The sequence below is a fragment of the Manis pentadactyla genome, chromosome 2 (assembly GCF_030020395.1).
Source record: "Manis pentadactyla isolate mManPen7 chromosome 2, mManPen7.hap1, whole genome shotgun sequence".
NCBI lineage: Eukaryota > Metazoa > Chordata > Mammalia > Pholidota > Manidae > Manis > Manis pentadactyla.
In genome coordinates, this window is record NC_080020.1 from 204,133,961 (window position 1) to 204,151,529 (window position 17,569).

The following is a 17,569-nucleotide window of genomic DNA, read 5'->3' on the forward strand; positions in this document are numbered from 1 at the left end:
CTTATTTCTGGATCTGGCATCTTCTCCTATTTTACAGAGCATCTTTATCACATGTTGTGTGTAGAATACAGAATAAAACTGGAGTTAAAAGGAAAAGCTTCAGTTAGCTAGTGCCCACCCTTGCATTTAAAGATAATGGAACACAATGAAAGGATTTTAACATTCGTCCTATACCCACACATAGGAAGAGGCTTGAGAAAAATAAAGCAAATGTTCTGAGTCTGATCCTCAGCTTCCTTATCAGTAAAATGGAAAAATAGTACCTACCTCATAGATCTTTTGAAGAGTATTAAATAAAACATACCTGGAAAAAACATAGCCCAGTTACTGGCACACAGTAAGTGCTAAATAAATGTTAGCAACTAAGGAGATTACTGCATTTCTTGCCCAACACAGTGGCTCTCAATCCCAGCTGTACATCAGAATTTTCTGGATGTTTTTTCAAAACTACTCAAGCCTAGGCCCAGCTTCAGACATTCTGAGTCGATTGGTCTGGGGTGGGGCCAGTTTAGGTACAGTTGAAGAATTCACCAGGATTCTAATGTGTAGCCAAGGTCAAAACCCCTGGCCTAGGAGGTCCAGGGACAAGGGCAGAGACCATGTATTCTTAGTACTGGCTAGATACCAGGCAGATGGTAAAGGGGAATGGAGCAGGGGTTTGTGGGGGAGCAATGGGCACGGAAAAATCTTATAATACTATGGCAAGGTTTTAAAAGATGTTTGAATAACATCTTTTGTCAATAGCAATTGTGTGGTTGCTACAAAAGATAAATAATAATGACCAACCTAATTGAAATGAAACAATTAGTAAGGCTGAATAAGAACCTTATTAAAACAACAGAGTTCTCATCTGCCCATATGACTAAGGAGACCTGTTACCACAGCTGAAAGACAGGAAAACACACGCCGATTAACAAGGGGCAGTCATTTAATGCAGAAATCCATTAACATAAAGAGACAGAGGTTGAACAACAGATAGGACTCCAAACAATACTGCATAGTGTCATAGATTAGCTCTTACACGGTTGATCTGTTTTTCTAATCATTTTGATTCCAGTACAAAAACAGAGAAGGGACTTTCAAAAAAAGGCAACAGAAGAAGAATCTTCCTGTGACAAGGAACATCCACAAGTAATGCACAAATATTTGGTGCTGACACGACAAAGACACCATTCAGGACAAGTTCCAAAGATGCTGCATTAAAATCTAACAAGCATGGTACAATGACAAGAAAATTATACTTGCTTTGTTAGGAATCCTTTTGCAAATAGAAATGACTCTCAGGTAATTGTTATTTACAAACTTTCTGAAATAATGGCATCATACAAATTTTTCCATTGCAATTTCCTCTTTTCCTAAACCTAGAAATGTTCCATGGCACTGCTCCCTCAGTCTCACAGTAAAAGCATAAATAGTCATTAAAGCACTTGAATCCACAGTAGTCTTGTCCTTATAAAGGTCTGGAGGTTTTGCATGATTTTATATCCATCATCCAGAAAGGGCTGGCAGGCAACAGGTTGGAATGTAAAAGACTGTCTTGTGCTTGGGATCCTGACTCAAACTCGGCTCTGTTTCCCTCAGGAGTCATCTGCACTGTGGACTGGTCACCGAGAAGTGGCCTTGAATGCGGACAGTCATACTGTAGAGTCCCTGCCAGACTTTAGATGTGCAATCTTGGTCCGGCTAATGAACGGATAAGCAATGCAGAGACCTCCAGCTGCCACAATAAAGCCTAAACTGCACCAGGCACAAAAGATGGACCAGCTGTAGCCATGTTCCACATCATCAGGCAGGCTATAAATTAGTTTCGGGAGCCGGTTCAAATCATACGAGATACTGGCAGCGTAAGTGCAGAGGGAAATGGTGCAAAATATCCCTATAAATAATACAAAAAGAACAGAATAATTGGTTACAGTTGGCCTGCTGCAAGGCAAATGCCAGACAGGCCTTTGTGAAAATCAGATCAACCAATGAAGCGATCACTCCAAAATTAATCAAGGATCTATAATTCTTTCACTTGAATTACTTCATTCAACAAACACTGGCAAAACCTTGACATGCCAGACCGTATGCAAGGTATTGGAGATAACTTGGGCAAGAGCGCAGAGGAAAATTCTAATAATTGGAACTATTCACAATTGCTTGAATGGTAGATATATTTCTTTTTCAATTACCATTATCATTAGTATTTATCATGTTGCCTGCAAATAATATTTTAAATGAGTTTTTCAAGTACTAAATCATATTTTAAGGCACAAAGCCTGACACATACTAGGACCTCAACAAATAATTATGCAGTTTTTAAAATGTTTTTGTGATGAATGAGTAAGAGCTTTTAAATAATATAAATTAAATCCAGGAAGTTGGAATAGATGTGAAATAGCTGAGTAAGGAGGTCATATACTTCACCCACTCAGAATGTGGGTGATTTGGGTGACATAAAGAAAATGGACAGACCCCAAATTTTACTTTTTTCTATCAACACATGTATGTATAACTGTCCTTCCAGGACACTAAAATCAGGAGTCTGATACAAATGTTCAACGCACAGAATTTTTAGTACTCAGATGCTGTTCCAAGGATGTAGAGGCTTCTTTCTACCACAGTGGACCCCAAGGATGCTCCTTTTGGATGGGTGGGAGGTCAGAATGAGGCAGTTGCTTAGCTGATGACAGAGAATGAAAACAGAAACTGACACCCAGTGAAGTATGGGAGTGTCCCTGTTCTGTTGCAAGTCCTATACATCTCTTCTTACTTTGCTTGATCCCTGTGTGCAGTGGGGGTTGCATCTATTTGCTGGAAAAATTGCTTTGGTAATCTGAGGGATATATTCAGCATCTCCATACGAAAACAAGACTCAGATTTGAGGACTGACAAGAGACGGCTGAAAGTAACGAAATCCCCCGCCCCTTTTTGATAGAGCTTTGGGGATCAGAAACACTAGCAGAAAAATAAACTCAAAGCAGTCAATATTTGGAACGAAATAAGGTTCACCTTAATGTCATTTTTTTAAGTGCTACAAGTCTGCCTGTACTTGAAAACTAACGGTACATTGCCTGAATCCTTTTGCAAATGTGCCTTTAGAAAAGGAATGTTTTAAATTAAAAAGGACACTTGATCTGAGATAATTTGATAATTCCTACCTTTTGCCTAATTCTGTTTTTAAACTAAAGTGATTGTTTTCTAAAAAGGATAAAGTCTTATCTTCTGACTTCTTGCTTCAGCAAACATCACTTTGAGTTCAAAGAAAAATCCTGATGGGAATAATTCTTTCAGAATGGAATGGATCAGTCAGAAAAGAATACTGCTTTTTTCCAACCTTGCGAAGAGCAATTGTTCTTACTTCCACATGAATGTTTTCACTGGCACCAAAACAAAGACAGTGTTTATATATAACAAGGTCTTTCTAATGAATGGTGATAATACAACATTAAGGCAGCCAGAAAAAAATTGATCTCTGGAGTATCAACAGGTAAAATATAATAATAGAACAATGACCAATTCACGGGAAAAACAACTCTATTCTTTATTTAACTGTCTGCACACAGCTGGATACCTAAACCCAAGGCTTTTTCTAAGTAACATAGTTTTAATGGCCTCTGAAAACTTGACTTCAACCTAAGACTTTTAAGCATCCTTTAATGTTCAAATGCACTTGATTGAAGAGCAGGAAATGTATATTCTGGTCCCAAACCTACAAATATCACTGTGTGACCTTGAAATTGCCTGACCTCTCTGAACCTTAATTTTTTCATCTGGGAAAACAATAGGGGACTTGGTTACTGAAGTCTGTGATAATGTCAAATGTCTGTGATTCTGATATTCCAAAACAAGACAGGGAGCAACAACATTGCCCCAAACTTCCTAGTGAATCTAGTACTCAGTGTTATGCAACTAAATAAAAAATAGAATGCCAGGGATTTTTCTTCTGTACATACTCTTTTTGATTTTATACTACACATTGATTTTATTAGCACCTTTCTCCTACCAACTTCATAAAATTGCTTTTGGTGTAGTAAATTTTAGCATAACACTACCAGTTCACATTGAATAGAAATGCCAGAAAGCAGAAACTCCCTAAAGTTACGTCAGTGGCCCCCCATGGGCAGAAGTCTGAGACTTCATATCATGCCTTTGGCTACTGATCTCACCTTGGATCCATTTTGCTTTGCAAACCTGATTGCTCCTTTGTCTTATTCTTATTACTTATGTGCATTAATTTTTTCGTGAAATATTATATGCATCTGTGTGCCACTTAAGTTCTTTTGAAATAGGGCACTCGTTGAAACTTGCTGAAACCTGTTTTATTTTCTGCCTTTACTCATAGGGTTACTCTGAGCCCACAAATATGCCACCATTTGCCCTTCCCCCTCCCCATAAATGCTCCCAGGGGCTGCCTAATGACATCTTTCCCCCTTCCAAGATGCTTTTGAAGTTGTTCTGAGTGAGAGGAAAGCAAAGATAAACAACAGAACATATCTAAGAGTTCCTCCTTTTCAGACCCTCACCTCTCTAAAAAGTTTGCAAATATATAGCTGCCACCACTCTTCATAGAATATGCATGACTGTTCCTGATTATCATAAGGAAATGCACTGGAGGAGACCATGAACTGTTTCCAGCTTTTCCAACAAGCTTTTGTAAGAGAGGCCTAACCCATTCAAGAGACTTTAAAAAGGAAAGACAAAAAAAGACCCTCCTAACTTCAAAGATACCAAGAAAAAATGTTTAAGTGATGAGAACATTTTTGTTGTAGCTGGATTATTAGTCTAAGGTCAGTTTGATACTATTTGAGTGCCATCCACATACCTTACAATACTCGTATTGTATTGTATTACTTAGCTCAGGCTGCAGTAACAAAGTACTACGGCCTGGTGTCTGAAACAACAGAAATGTATTTTCTCACAGTTCTAGAGGCTGGAAGTCTCAGATCAAGCTGCTCGCAGGGTTGGTTTCTTCCAAGGCCTCTCTCCCTGGTTTGTAGATGGAGCTCTTTTCCCTGTCTTCACATGGTGCTTCCTTTGTGGCTGTGTCCCAATTTTCCCTTCATATAAGAACACCAGTCGTACTACAGGATCGGCCCACCTAATGATCTCACTTTCCCTTAATCATCTTGTTAAAGGCCCTGTCTCCAAATACAGTCATTTTCTGAGGTCCTGGGGGTTAGGACTTCAACATACAAATTTGGGGGGGATACAACTCAACCCTAACATCTTGTGTGTATGTATGTGTACTCAACGTACAAAGTATATTTCTGGTCCCTTTATAGGTCTTAGCAAGATTTTACTACCTTAAATATTATTTAATCAGTTATTCAACAATTATTTATCAAGCATGTCCCAGACCCAGTTCCAATTATCTTAGAGGTAGTTTACTGAGTTCTCGTTGGTCACAGAGAGATTTGAAACGGTTTGAAGTCGATGTGACTAGGAACCCCAAGTGTTCTTCCCATTCCACTTTCCACTGTGCATCTCAGGGGAGGATAGCAGAGACCTCCTAGACTTCCTCTAAGTTCCTCATAGAATCTAGCAGAGCTGAGCACATGAAGTCAGTAAAACATATTGAATGAAACTGAGTTCTGCAATACACAGTTCTGTCACCCTAAGAACCACTTCATCCCAAAGTACCCTTGTGGGAATTACCTATTTAGCAAGTCATTTCAGATACTGCTGTATTTTTGTCAGTAGCAGTCTAGTTAATGAAAGGCCAGAGGTACGAAAATATAAATAAGGTACCATCCCTGCATTCAGAAAGTTCAACATCTAATGGTCCTTCTGAAAACTCATGGGGAGAGAGGTCGCCTCTCCATTCTCCTGGGATTTCTCTTCCCTTTTACTTCTTCCCTGACCAGGACCACTGAGACTCTTCAGCCCAGCTGGTGGCACCAGCAGAAAGAGGCTTTTGAGTCCCAAGGTTGGTCCTGACTATTGCTGGTAGCAGCTTCAAAAAAGTGAATAATTACTGGTTCTGAAAAGCCCTAGGCGCAGCTATTTTTCTTATAAAATATTAAAAGGTTTTCTGCCAATACTCTTAATTGGAAGATACCAAATCACAGAATTACAAGGCTGGAGGGGATAGTTTCGGATTAGAACAGAAATAAATTTATGCTGCCATCCCAGATCACCAACCTAATTTCCCTCCCTAAAATCTTGTGGTGCCTGTGGCTCACTGGTAAGATGTAATTAGGGTCACTGGACCCACTCTTTTGACTGTCCTCCTTTGATGTGCTTAAGAGGATGAAAGGACTGAAAGTTACTTCATCCTGGTTAGCCTGCTTGATAAATAACATACTGCAACACCCAAAGGCATAAACATCGATTTTTTTTTTCCCCCACTCCTTCAAAAGATGGCCTGCCCATCATTCTGATCTCTGCTCTTCAAGCCAAAATGCCTTGTGCTACTTTTCACAGAGATTGCTCAAAAAGCCATTCCTAAGTTGTCTTCACTAAATGACTGTGCAGGACTAATAGAGACAAGTAAGACTTCAAGAAATAAAATAAAATAAAAGACCCAACATCTATAATTATTAAATCCAAAAAAAGTCCAATCTTCTGAAAGATTGCAGTAATCTCATTAAATGGCAAAGCCTGACCTGATGTGACATAAGGCTATTTATAGTCCTTATTGATCCCAATCAGTGTGAATATTCATATGTTTTGTTGCAGAAATGTTAATGTATTTGATTTCAGACCCCACTAAGGGTGTTAGATGACATAAGATATATGCACCATATTACCTTTCTAAAACAAAACTTTAAATTCTTGAATTCCAAAACATATCTGGCTCTAAGGGTTTCAAATAAAGTATTAGGAATCTGTAGTTTGAGGTCATAGTCAATGGATAACCCGATAATTCATCTACTACAGTAGAGTCTTTTTTCATTTGAATACACTGAAGCAAAGGAGTGGATAACCAACACAGTTGTTCAGTGTCCCTGAGCTTTGCTGGGGCAGCCTTGGAACTGTCTCCTTTTTATCTGCTATCACAACACTCACTGGAAGGCCCTGCCTCAGAGCACAGCTTATGAAAGGGAATGGATACAGTACACAGTGAGGCCCCCATCAAGGGAGGCCCAAACTTTATCCAATTTTGAGACTCCTAGTATATTCAAAGATAGTAAAACCCTACAGCAGAGACATAAACATTGTAGTTAAAAAATGTTTGCATTGAATAAATTGACCCTTTCAAATTTGTATAACAAATTATAATCACTAAATTCTACCCCTATAGCAACCTAACAAAATGAATTGCTGGTTGTTGATGGAGATACTCAATCACAGTGCCCCCAGAGTGGTGTGGTCCAGTACCGGGCAGCTACTACAGCCGGAAGAGGAGTGTCTTACTTCAGTCCTCTGTATGAGCCTCTTTGACCCTGTGTGTAACGTCCGAGGCATGAAGTCAAAAGGCTGCATTTGGGATCCGTGGAGGATGTGAGGCCTGCCCCTGGTCCTGCTGGAAGGCCCTTTGAAAGGCCCCAGGGAAGCAGAAGGGGACAGAGGAGAACCTGGCTCCCATATGCAAACTGACAATTGGCAGCACTCCTGTTCCACATGTGGCAATCAAGAGCTGTCTGTGTGCAGTAAGGCAGAAGGAGAAAGACTTTTCAAAGTTTCCATTTTAACATCTCAAATTGTCACATCACTGATGCTCTTCAATGAAGGTTTGGCTAATAAGTTCAGGCAGAGAATGAAGATGCTGGCACATTAGAAGGGGCTATGTTTAGCATCAAAAATCTGTAGGGGAGACGCTGACAAGGGCTGCTGAAGACACTTCTGCTTAATTAGAATCAATACTTTTAACCCTTAGTTGCTCTTATCTGCTACGAGTGAATGTCCTACAGCTAATTTATCTCATTCAGAATAATTACACATCTCGGTATTTACAAAGGCACTATGAAGGCATTATTTGAAGGAGCAAAAATAAAACAAACCTCCCCAAACCCAAGTAAGAGAACAGATGAACACAACACAGCAGATCCACTCCATGGAAGAACATACAGCTTTTAAACACTATTAAAAACTGAGCAGAAGAACAGTGTAGTGCATGGGGAATGCTTATGGTATAATGTTAAATGGAAGCCCAGAAAAACTAAACACTTTCTGTGTGATGATGGTCACAAACCATTTTTCTCTTCTTTTTCTTTTTTTTTTTTTTTTAATGAGACAACATGGGCAAGACTCGATCTGGATAAGGAAAATACTTAAAAACCTAATTTTTCAAGTGGCAGGATCTCTACATGGATTTTCCCTTTACTCCAAAAAATATCTGGACAACCAAAAGCAAAGAAACATAACAGTGTTATGGTGTCTGTTAGTCCTTCGGAATGTGTCACCAACCTCAAGTTTTTCAGGTGGTGGGGTTTGCCTTTGCTTGTTTTGTTTCCATCTAACAAGTGCACTTTCAGCAGGATACCCTGAGCCCCTGAGCCAGCCTGGCCAGGAGCTGCAGGCCACTTGTGGACCTGAGCCCCCACCTTCCTTTCATTTAAAACCAAACCCACTCTTTGGCCTCCCAAGGAATACTCACTAGGCCTGGCTTTTATGGCCTGCAATTGTTTTATATCTAAGAGCATCCCCAACTGTTCATGCAGTATCCATATCACAAGTGTCCTTTAAATACTACTTCTACTGAAGCTTTTGTTGTCCACAGTTCTGCATATCTTCCTGACAAGGGGATGTGATGCAAGCCTGTCTCGGGTGGGGAGAAGTAACTCTGTACCTCTTTCATGTATTTGGAGACAAGAGTCAAAAAATGGGAGCTCAACTAATACAGGGAGGGAAGAAGATGGAGGAGAATTTTAATGGCCACGAAGCTCAGCTTCCGGGATCCTCCAGGCCATGCAGGCCTCTCTGATCCTTTGCTGCCTTGGCCTGCTCATTCTACAATTTGGATTTTAAATGAACCCCTTAGGTGGGCATCCCACAGCTGGTCTTGATAGTTCAAATCCTCCTCCAAAACCTCAGGAGCTAGAATTTTAGCCTCCTTGTGCTGCAGTAGTATAGGAATATAGCTATTCCATTTGGGTACATGCACCAAAATCCAGAAAACTTGTTGGTTTCCTGCTCAGAACTATTCAGAGACCCTGTGACATCTGAATACTCTGCCAGGATGCTCACAGTGACAGCCCATGTTACTTTCAGAGGGGACAGGGGCAAAGGGGTGGGTGTGAGGTGGAAGGAGGGGCCTCTGCCTGCAAATTGGCTTATTTAGGCAGCAGGATGACCCCGCCTGAAAACATGTGTCCTCCCTCAGAGGACACATCCACCTCTCTCTCAGGACATATAAATGTTCAGTATGACTCATTCTAACACTTTTGTTCGGTTCTAAGCCTCAGAAGCAGCTTGTCAGTGTTGTCAGCCCCTGCCTGTCAGCCCCGAAAGACAGACAGAAAGTGGTGTCACCCAGAGGGGTACGCGGCCTCCAGAGCACGGGTTTGAGTGAGTGACCGCTGCAGTGAGAAATGCTGGAAAACCCAGGTGTGGACACTTGAGGAACTGAACTCCAGGGAAGTGGAAACAGGCTATTCCATCCAGAGTGACATTAGTTCTGACAGTGAGGATACTTGGTGAAACTGTTAATTTGGCATTCACTAATCACTAAAATATTAATTTGTTGTGAAGAAGCAAAGGGAAGGAAAGATTTCTGCCCTGCAGCTACCTTCAGTCAGTGTTACCTGTCAACTCAGCTCCTGACTCCTTTTAAAACAAAAATATCCTTCATTTGCTAATGAAAAAGACCAGTCATGTCTCCACACACCCCCTCCCAGTTCCCTGCTTTAAGATCAACCCACTCTGCTGAAAACCTTCTGGTGGCTTCCCTCCCCTTAGATTAAAGTCCAATCCACTGCCTGCTTTTCCCACCTCAAGTGACCATCTTTTCCTGGCCTGCCCTCCAACCACTCTGTCTTCTTTCCACCCACCCCCACCTTCAGGCTTGGCTGTCTCGGCCTCCTCCGCCTGCAGCATGTTCCCGGGCTGACTGCTTGTCACCTGTAGCTCACAAACTGCTGCCTCAGCAAGAGGTTCCCTGAGTCCCCTAGTTCGCTGTGTTTATCTCCTCACAGCTTTTATCACTATCACAGCCATTGTTCATGTCTCCCCACCACAAAATCTGGAAAGGGGTTTGGTCTGCCTTATTCCCTGTGCTCTAGTGTCTAGAGCAAGGCCTGGTATATGGTATGTCCTCAAAAAATATCTGTGGAGGGAAATGAATAAATGTTTGGTGTGTAAAAAGGACACAATGACACCAGCACTAAGAGATGCACTTTGAGTTGACCTTAGCCCCACATGTAGGCCACACTGTGATCTATCATCCTCTCTCCTCCAGGGCTCCTGATAAGCAATGGGCCATGTTTGCCTAGAGTCCAGGCCAGGGTTAGGGGCATAGTATGAAAGATGGGACAGAAAAAGCAGAGCTGGTTCACATGGAGATTAAACCCAAGACATTTCCACCTAACCTTTCAACAATGGAGAAATCAGGGCTATATTTTTCATACCGGTGTTTTCTTTAAATTCTGTATTATCCACCAAAATCAGAGGACCTTCTGGTTGCTTTTCTCACAAGTGAAGACAAAATCAACAGGGAGATGACAAAGTGAAGCTAGCCACCTAGAGAGCAGCCTTCACTCCTGCCGGGAGAAGTACGTGAGCCGTTGCACATACCTGTCATGAGGAAGAGGAGCCCGGCCACGTGCCGGGTGAGGCTCTCCTCCCAGAAGAAGCTGACCGTCGCCACAATGCAGCCGCAGAGCAGGACGGCCACAGCCATGCCCAGGAAGCCGGCAGTGATTCTCCTCAGGTCTAGTCTCAGAACACAGACATTCCAAGTGATAAGCAGGAAAGTTACTGAGAATTAGAGAATGACGAGGTCATATGCATTGTGAAAATCAGTTAAGTTACACGGGCAGGCTTAGGGCCTAGAGGGCCAAAGTGGTTTAGGGAATTCTCTCCCCAGATACGTCCTAAGAGGACAGATGGGGTACAACAAACCGAGGGCCAGAGTCTACCCTCTCTGGGTCTGTGGAGAGGCCCACACCGAGGAGAGAACACACCAGGGGACACGGCCAGGGTAAACTTGGGTTCAAGGCAGCCAGTTATTTAGTAAACTGAGAGTGAGGTAGAATTGAGACATTTCTTTATTAACCTTGAAAAGAGCAATATAAATGTAGGTTACCACCTTCTAGTGGTATAATTAATCTGGCTTTGGAGAAGTTGCCTGAAAGGTGAGCTATAGTGAAATACGGTTTTACCTGAACACCATGGGTGCCAATTATTTAATGTTTCATTTACATGTACTGCCTATTTTCAAAAAGGATTTGAGAAAGTAAGAGCAACCATGGTGACTGAAATGGGCCCCAAATTTACATACAAGGCATCTGTTCATAAACATCCTCTCCCCTGATCATATGTCCCACAACCCACATACCCGTTTACCCAGGTTAAGGAGGGACGACTGTTTCCAAGATTCAAGCGTCCACTGCACACACAACTGTCAGGTTAGGTCACAACGTAAAAATTAAGTTGTGATCACTGGGCCAGGACCTCATCCCTCCGGAACGTTCTAGGCAAAACCAAGAGCTGGACTGACTACATGTACCTGAACATACCTTCACTCTGATCACTACCCTCTGGTAGCATTCTGATTGCCACCCTCCTGCTATTTTACTTCTTCTATTTCCTTCCTTCCTTTTTATTTATTTATTTATTTGGACAATTTTAAAAATTGTTAGTTAAATTTCTATGATCCTTCTTAAAATGGTAGATCCCAGATATAGGTTTGTAGCCTCTGAGGCCAGTCAGCAGGTCTGGACAAGTGCACGTGAATCATGCACTCCTATGCACATGTACGGGCCCCACTGTTGGGCTGCTCCTACAGTAGAAGTGCCCAGAAGGCTGCCACCTCATTAAATGTTCATGTGGCTCCTGGACATCCTACAGGTGCTGTACAGAGGGTGGCTTACAGTAGCCTCCAGGATTGTTCTTGGTTACACGTGGACCACCCCTTTCTTTTAAAGGGATTTCTTATTTCCAGCTCAGAGCACCTAAATCAAAGCTTGGCATTGCTGCCTTGAAGAGGAAATATAGACATCACAGAGGAGGGGTTGGAGGAAGTGATAATTTTAAAGGGCTGAGTTTAATATTAAGGGTATAAGTCATTTTGAGGTAGCCACATCTGAGCAGGGGAAATGTAGTAGTTCAGTCAGTGTTTCTCACAACCCCTTAAATTCCCTGTGGTTTAAGTGATCTACGATCATTAATAGATACCATATTCAGATATAATCCACACGGCATTTGCATTTGTACCAGACATATTAAGCTTACCTGGTAAACATAGCACAGATTGCCAGGTGTGACTTTCTAAGAAAGAGCCATGCAGGAGGCTGCTAAAAGCCTCTTTCCAGGAGAATCTCAAAAAGGATTTAAGAGGAGAACACTCAAATACATCTTGCTTGACAAAACAAGGTACAAACTCTTAAAGAGATGAGGGTCTTTTTCTGGATCCCGTGTTGGCTTTCCCTCTCCTGACTGAAACCAGGGGCTCTGTGGCTTTCTGGACAGATGATTAAGGCAAAGAACTACAAACAAGTTCACAAAGAATGCAGATGTAAGAATGCTTAGATAAGGCTCTCAGATCTGCTGAGAAATAATCATTAAGGTCAGCCAGCGGGAACAATTCTCAAGAAGCCATACTATTAAGAAATAAACCACATTTCAACCAATGACACTCCAAGCCCTTAATTTGCCAGTCATAATATTTGTAATATTAGATCACTGCTGTGGCAATATCATAAGAGCTTCCATTTACATGTTTGCAATTCAAAACAGAGTCTTTTGATCTGCAGAAAGATTCACTTACAAAGGGAGACTCTGCTTGGTTTTCTGCGGTGGCTTTCTTTGGTCACCAAACGAGACTGATGAAGTCCTTGCTGCTCATTTTGTTGGATAATGAAAATGTCAACCTCTAATTAGGGTAAACACTGCAAAGAATTTGGTCTAGTTTTTGCTTTCCTAAGTTATCTGTCACCAGGCATTATGTATTAACAGTTTTCAGGAAAATATCAGGCCTCTTTAGTGTCACATCACAAGATCCCCTTTAGAGTTTCACATTTTCCTGACAGTGAAAAACAGCAATTCCTACATCGAGATGTAGAGGTAACAGACAACCTCTGAGAAAATTATGACATACACTCATAAAGATACTTTAGTAGAAATACCAACGTCTGAGATAGTCACAGTAGCAAAAATGAATATTGTGTAAACAAAACAACAGTAAGTACCTAAGGTATAATCTCCTTGGTCTACTGAGATAAGTGGCAGCACAGTTCCTTGTGATCCACGACTTCGTAAAGAAAGGACTCAGGAGGCCACTTATGCACAGATGTCACCAGGGCAGACACATACACTACACTGTCTCATAAAGCCTCCTGCCTATTTTCAGACATTTGATTTGCAAACAGGTTGTAACCACAGTGTAGTGAAATGACTCTCTAAGTCTCTGATCAAGTTGTATTGGGCCCAAGGGCCCACATATAATCGGTGCAGCATCTTTCCGTCCAAACCTGAGAGGGCTGATAGGAATACTTTTGGTTCAGAAAGACATCATTTCCCTCTGACCCTTTCCCAGAAATACTCACGAAGTAGGTGCCATTCATCTTGCTGTATTGTCTTCGTTAAATTGAAAGGAATGTTCCGTAAGCGGATTGGCTGAGAAAAGTGGTACTTGATAGCTGTGCACCGCTGTGCAATACCTTGAAGGAAATACGAAATGCAATTTACTGGTCTATGCATATGTAATAGAATCCTGGAGACCAAATGCAGAGAAGTGTATTCAAAACTGCACTGAATGGGACAGGAAGGAATAGGAAGGGATAGGAAGCTCTTGATTTACTCTCATTAATAGAAGCAAATCAGAGCAGTGAAAACCTAAAACATGAAATAATGTTTAAAAACATGTTCACTTTTGAATGTATTAAATTATAAGGGCCTAAAATCCCCTAATTGTTTTCAATGGAGTTTGTATGAACTAAACACAAAACTCCTCAAGGAGAAATGGCCTAAAAAATATTACAGATGGTTGGGAGAAATCAACTTGGAATTTTTAAAATAAATTACATGTGTCTGAAACTGACCCATTCTCAAACCCTCAAATGGCTTGCATCAAAAAGTTGATTAGGAAGTGTGCTATTTGGACCAGAAGATATTTTTGCAGAAAAACTACTTTCTACATTGTGGTTTAGGTAGTGATTAGACAACCCACAAGAGCTTATTTAACCCAGGGCAGCTGATGTAATTACTTAACACGAATTTTACTGACCTAGATTTTGGGTCCTGAGAGAAAGGTTAATATTGAAAGTAGAGAAGAGAAAGAAAAAAAAACTTTCTCACTTTTTTGGTTGCATGGTCAGCACAGGCACAATATCTTGAAATCTAGTACCTTCTTCTACCATCCCTCCAAACCCATATTTTTATTGTATAAATTAATACAGGCCTATTTTTCCCCTAAAATCTTCTGAATCCCATGAAGACCCTGGAAGCTGCTTAAAAAATATTCTCATCGATGCAAGTAAATCTCTAGTTGGTGGAATTTGAAAAAGAATAAAAATAGAGTGATTTTTTAAAAATCCGGCATTGAAGAGGAGAGATTAATATTTGAGCACAGTTTGTATCATGAGCCAGTCAGTCCCTGATGTGAAGGTACCTTCAGGATCATCTCTAAAGCATTTCTCAGACATTAGCATGCATTAAGAATCACCTGGGCATGCTAGTTAAAAATGTAGGTTCCTGGACCTCAACCAAGGTATTCTAAATCAAGATTTGGGATGGAGCCAGGAACCTGAATTTTAATAAACATCCCAAATAATTGTGAGGCATTCACCCCTTGAATCTCACTTTGAGATACACTGCCTAAGACTATCTCTGCTTTTCTAAGTTTTTTTTTCTTACGAAATCACAGATTTTCCAAAAACTCAAGCTCTTTTATTTTTCTCATTGTTTTTTCGGCATGGGCCCATGGCAGTGGTTGTGAGGTCTAAGGCATGTAAGTCAGACATTTATAAATCAGAAATGCCTGTTAACAAAGAGCAAACAATCTGATAGGAGAATAGTAAAAGATAACAGACTACAAATGTTTTAATAGCTTACATTTGTATTTTTCAAAACTATCATTCCACTTGCTACTCATCCCCAGGCTGACCTTGAGGCTCTGTGTAAGCAGACAGTGAAGGCTAAAGCAGAGTTGAAGGCGTGCCCCAACACACACACATAGATGCCCGTCAGCAAAGGCTGGGAGACTTACTGGGTCCATATAATTAAGGGCATGTCTGTCCAATCAATAGTTTCCCTCTAAGCCCACCAAAAAGAGACTTCAGAGGCCACATATGACAAAGAATATGGCCTTTACAGATTAGTTCAGGAAAGTCACTAAAGAAACAAACAGCAACAACATAAAAACAATAACAAACTCTGTGGAGGAGGAAGAAAATTATTTCTAGGGTTGCTACATGTGGAGAAAATGGAAATTTCTGACCAGAATTCCTACGTAGTCTTAACTGTACCCACTGTATATGTGGAGAGGAAACACTCATTCTCTCCTCTCCTCAGTTCCTGGGACATAATTGGTCAGGCATCTGCCAATCACCAGAGACCTGCCCACAGACTTCCTCCTGGTGCTAGAAGTGAGGAAGTGGAGGGCTGCCAGGTAAGTGGGAGAGCCAGGAGAGCAGGGAGAGAGCAGTGCCAGCAGGGGGTCCTGGAGGGAGAAATAGGAGAGAACAGTGGCTGGCGGAGGGAAGCCATGGAGCCCCAGTGCTAGGAGAGGAGTAAGCCCAAGCTGGGGAGCAGGAGGGAGCATCAGCACCGGAGTCAGGAGAGACCAAGACCTACTGCTGTGAAACTAAGTGTGGTACCCCCTTCGAGCTCCCAACTTCTTGCCCTTGCCTTTATTTGGTCTCACTGCATTCATAAGGTATTCGGCCCGGGCAAGGAACCCCCTTTTCCCAGAGCAACACTACATTATATGATTTTAAATGCCCAGTTTTCCACAAAAAATTACAAAACATACAAAGAAACAAGAGCATACGTCCCATACACAGGGGAAAAAAGCCAATCAGTAGAAACTGTCACTGAGGAAGCCCAGACATTGGACTTACCTGACAAATACTTTAAATTTGCTGTTTTAAATATGTTCAAAGAACTAAAAGCAAGTAAGAAAATGATGTCTCATCAAATAGAAAATATAAGTAATATATAGAAAGTATGAAAAGAAAAAGAAAAACCAAATAATAACTCTGGAGTTGAAAAGTACAATAACGGAAATGAAAAATTCACTAGAGGGACTCAACAGAATTTTGAGCAGGCAGAAGAACAAATCAGCAAACTTGAAAATAGGTGAATTAAGATTACCTAGTCTGAGAAAAATAAGAAAAAAAGAATGAAGAAAATGAACACAACCTAAGAAATCTGTGAGACACCATAAATCATACCAATATAAGTTTGACAGTCCCAGAAAGGGGGAGAGAAGAAGGGAACAAAAGGAATCATTGAAGAAATAACTGTCAAAAACTTCCCAAGTTTGATTTAAAAAAACATCTATCTACATATCCAAGATGTTTCATGACTCTGAATAGGATAAACTCAAAGAAGTTTACACCAGATACAGCATAACCAAACTATTGAAAGCCAGAGAGAGAGAGAGAAGCTTGGAAGCAGCAAGAAAAAAGCAATTTGTAATATATAAGGGATCCTCAAAAGATTAGTAACTGACTTATCTTCAGAAACCATGGAAGCCAGAAGGGAGTGGGATGAAATATTCTAGGCATTGAAAGAAAGATTATCAACCAAGAATTCTTTACACAGCAAAGTCATCCTTCAGAGATGAAGGAAAAATTAAGGCTCCTCAATTAAACAGTAATTGAGAGAGCTTCTCACTCATAGGCATGTCCTACAAGAAATATTAAAGGAAGTCCTTCAGGCTGAAATCAAAGGACAGGTGCTGAATCTACATGAAGAAATAACATTTGTGAAGGTCATGACATGAGTAAACATAAAAGACAATATAAATGTATTTTGTAACTTTTTTTCTTATACCTGATTTTAAAGGCACAAAGCAATAATTATATGTCTGTGTTGATGGGCATACAATGTAATTTGTATGATAATAACTGTAAAGAAGAGGAGAGGGAATGGAGCTATAGAAGATCAAAGTTTTTATACCAATGAAATTCAGTTGGGATTAATCCAAACTAAATTTTTATAAATTAATATGTTAATTGTAATTCACAGGATAACGATTTAAGACAATAATTTTTTTAATATAATGAACAAAACAAAAAGGGAATTAATATTAGTAGGAAATATCTTTTTAACACAAAAGAAGATAGTGGTGGAGGAATTGAAAAACAAAAGAGACATAAAGCATAAAGAAAACAAACAGCAAATGGCAGGTATAAATTCTAACTTATCAGGAATTACATTGACTCTAAGTAGATCAAACACTCCAATCAAAAGGCAGAGATTGGCATTGCAAATAAAACAACATATCCATCTATATGACATTCACAAGAGACACACTTGA

General features: G+C 40.6%; 1 protein-coding gene across 2 annotated transcripts in view; it reads right to left on the reverse strand.

The window, feature by feature from the left end:
- Positions 1–910: 910 nt before the first annotated feature.
- The window catches only part of TMEM178A (transmembrane protein 178A), a 61,852-nt gene continuing 45,193 nt past the window's right edge, over positions 911–17,569 (reverse strand). Inside the window, exons 2-4 of one of the 2 annotated variants that reach the window (XM_036925563.2) lie at positions 13,632–13,745; positions 10,660–10,842; positions 911–1,876 (exon numbers count right to left, since the gene is read on the reverse strand). In XM_036925563.2, the coding sequence (XP_036781458.1) occupies positions 1,635–1,876; positions 10,660–10,842; positions 13,632–13,745 (539 nt within the window). In that variant the 3' untranslated portion in view covers positions 911–1,634. The remainder of the gene's footprint in view (positions 1,877–10,659; positions 10,843–13,631; positions 13,746–17,569) is intronic. The other variant, XM_036925564.2, reaches the window with a different exon arrangement.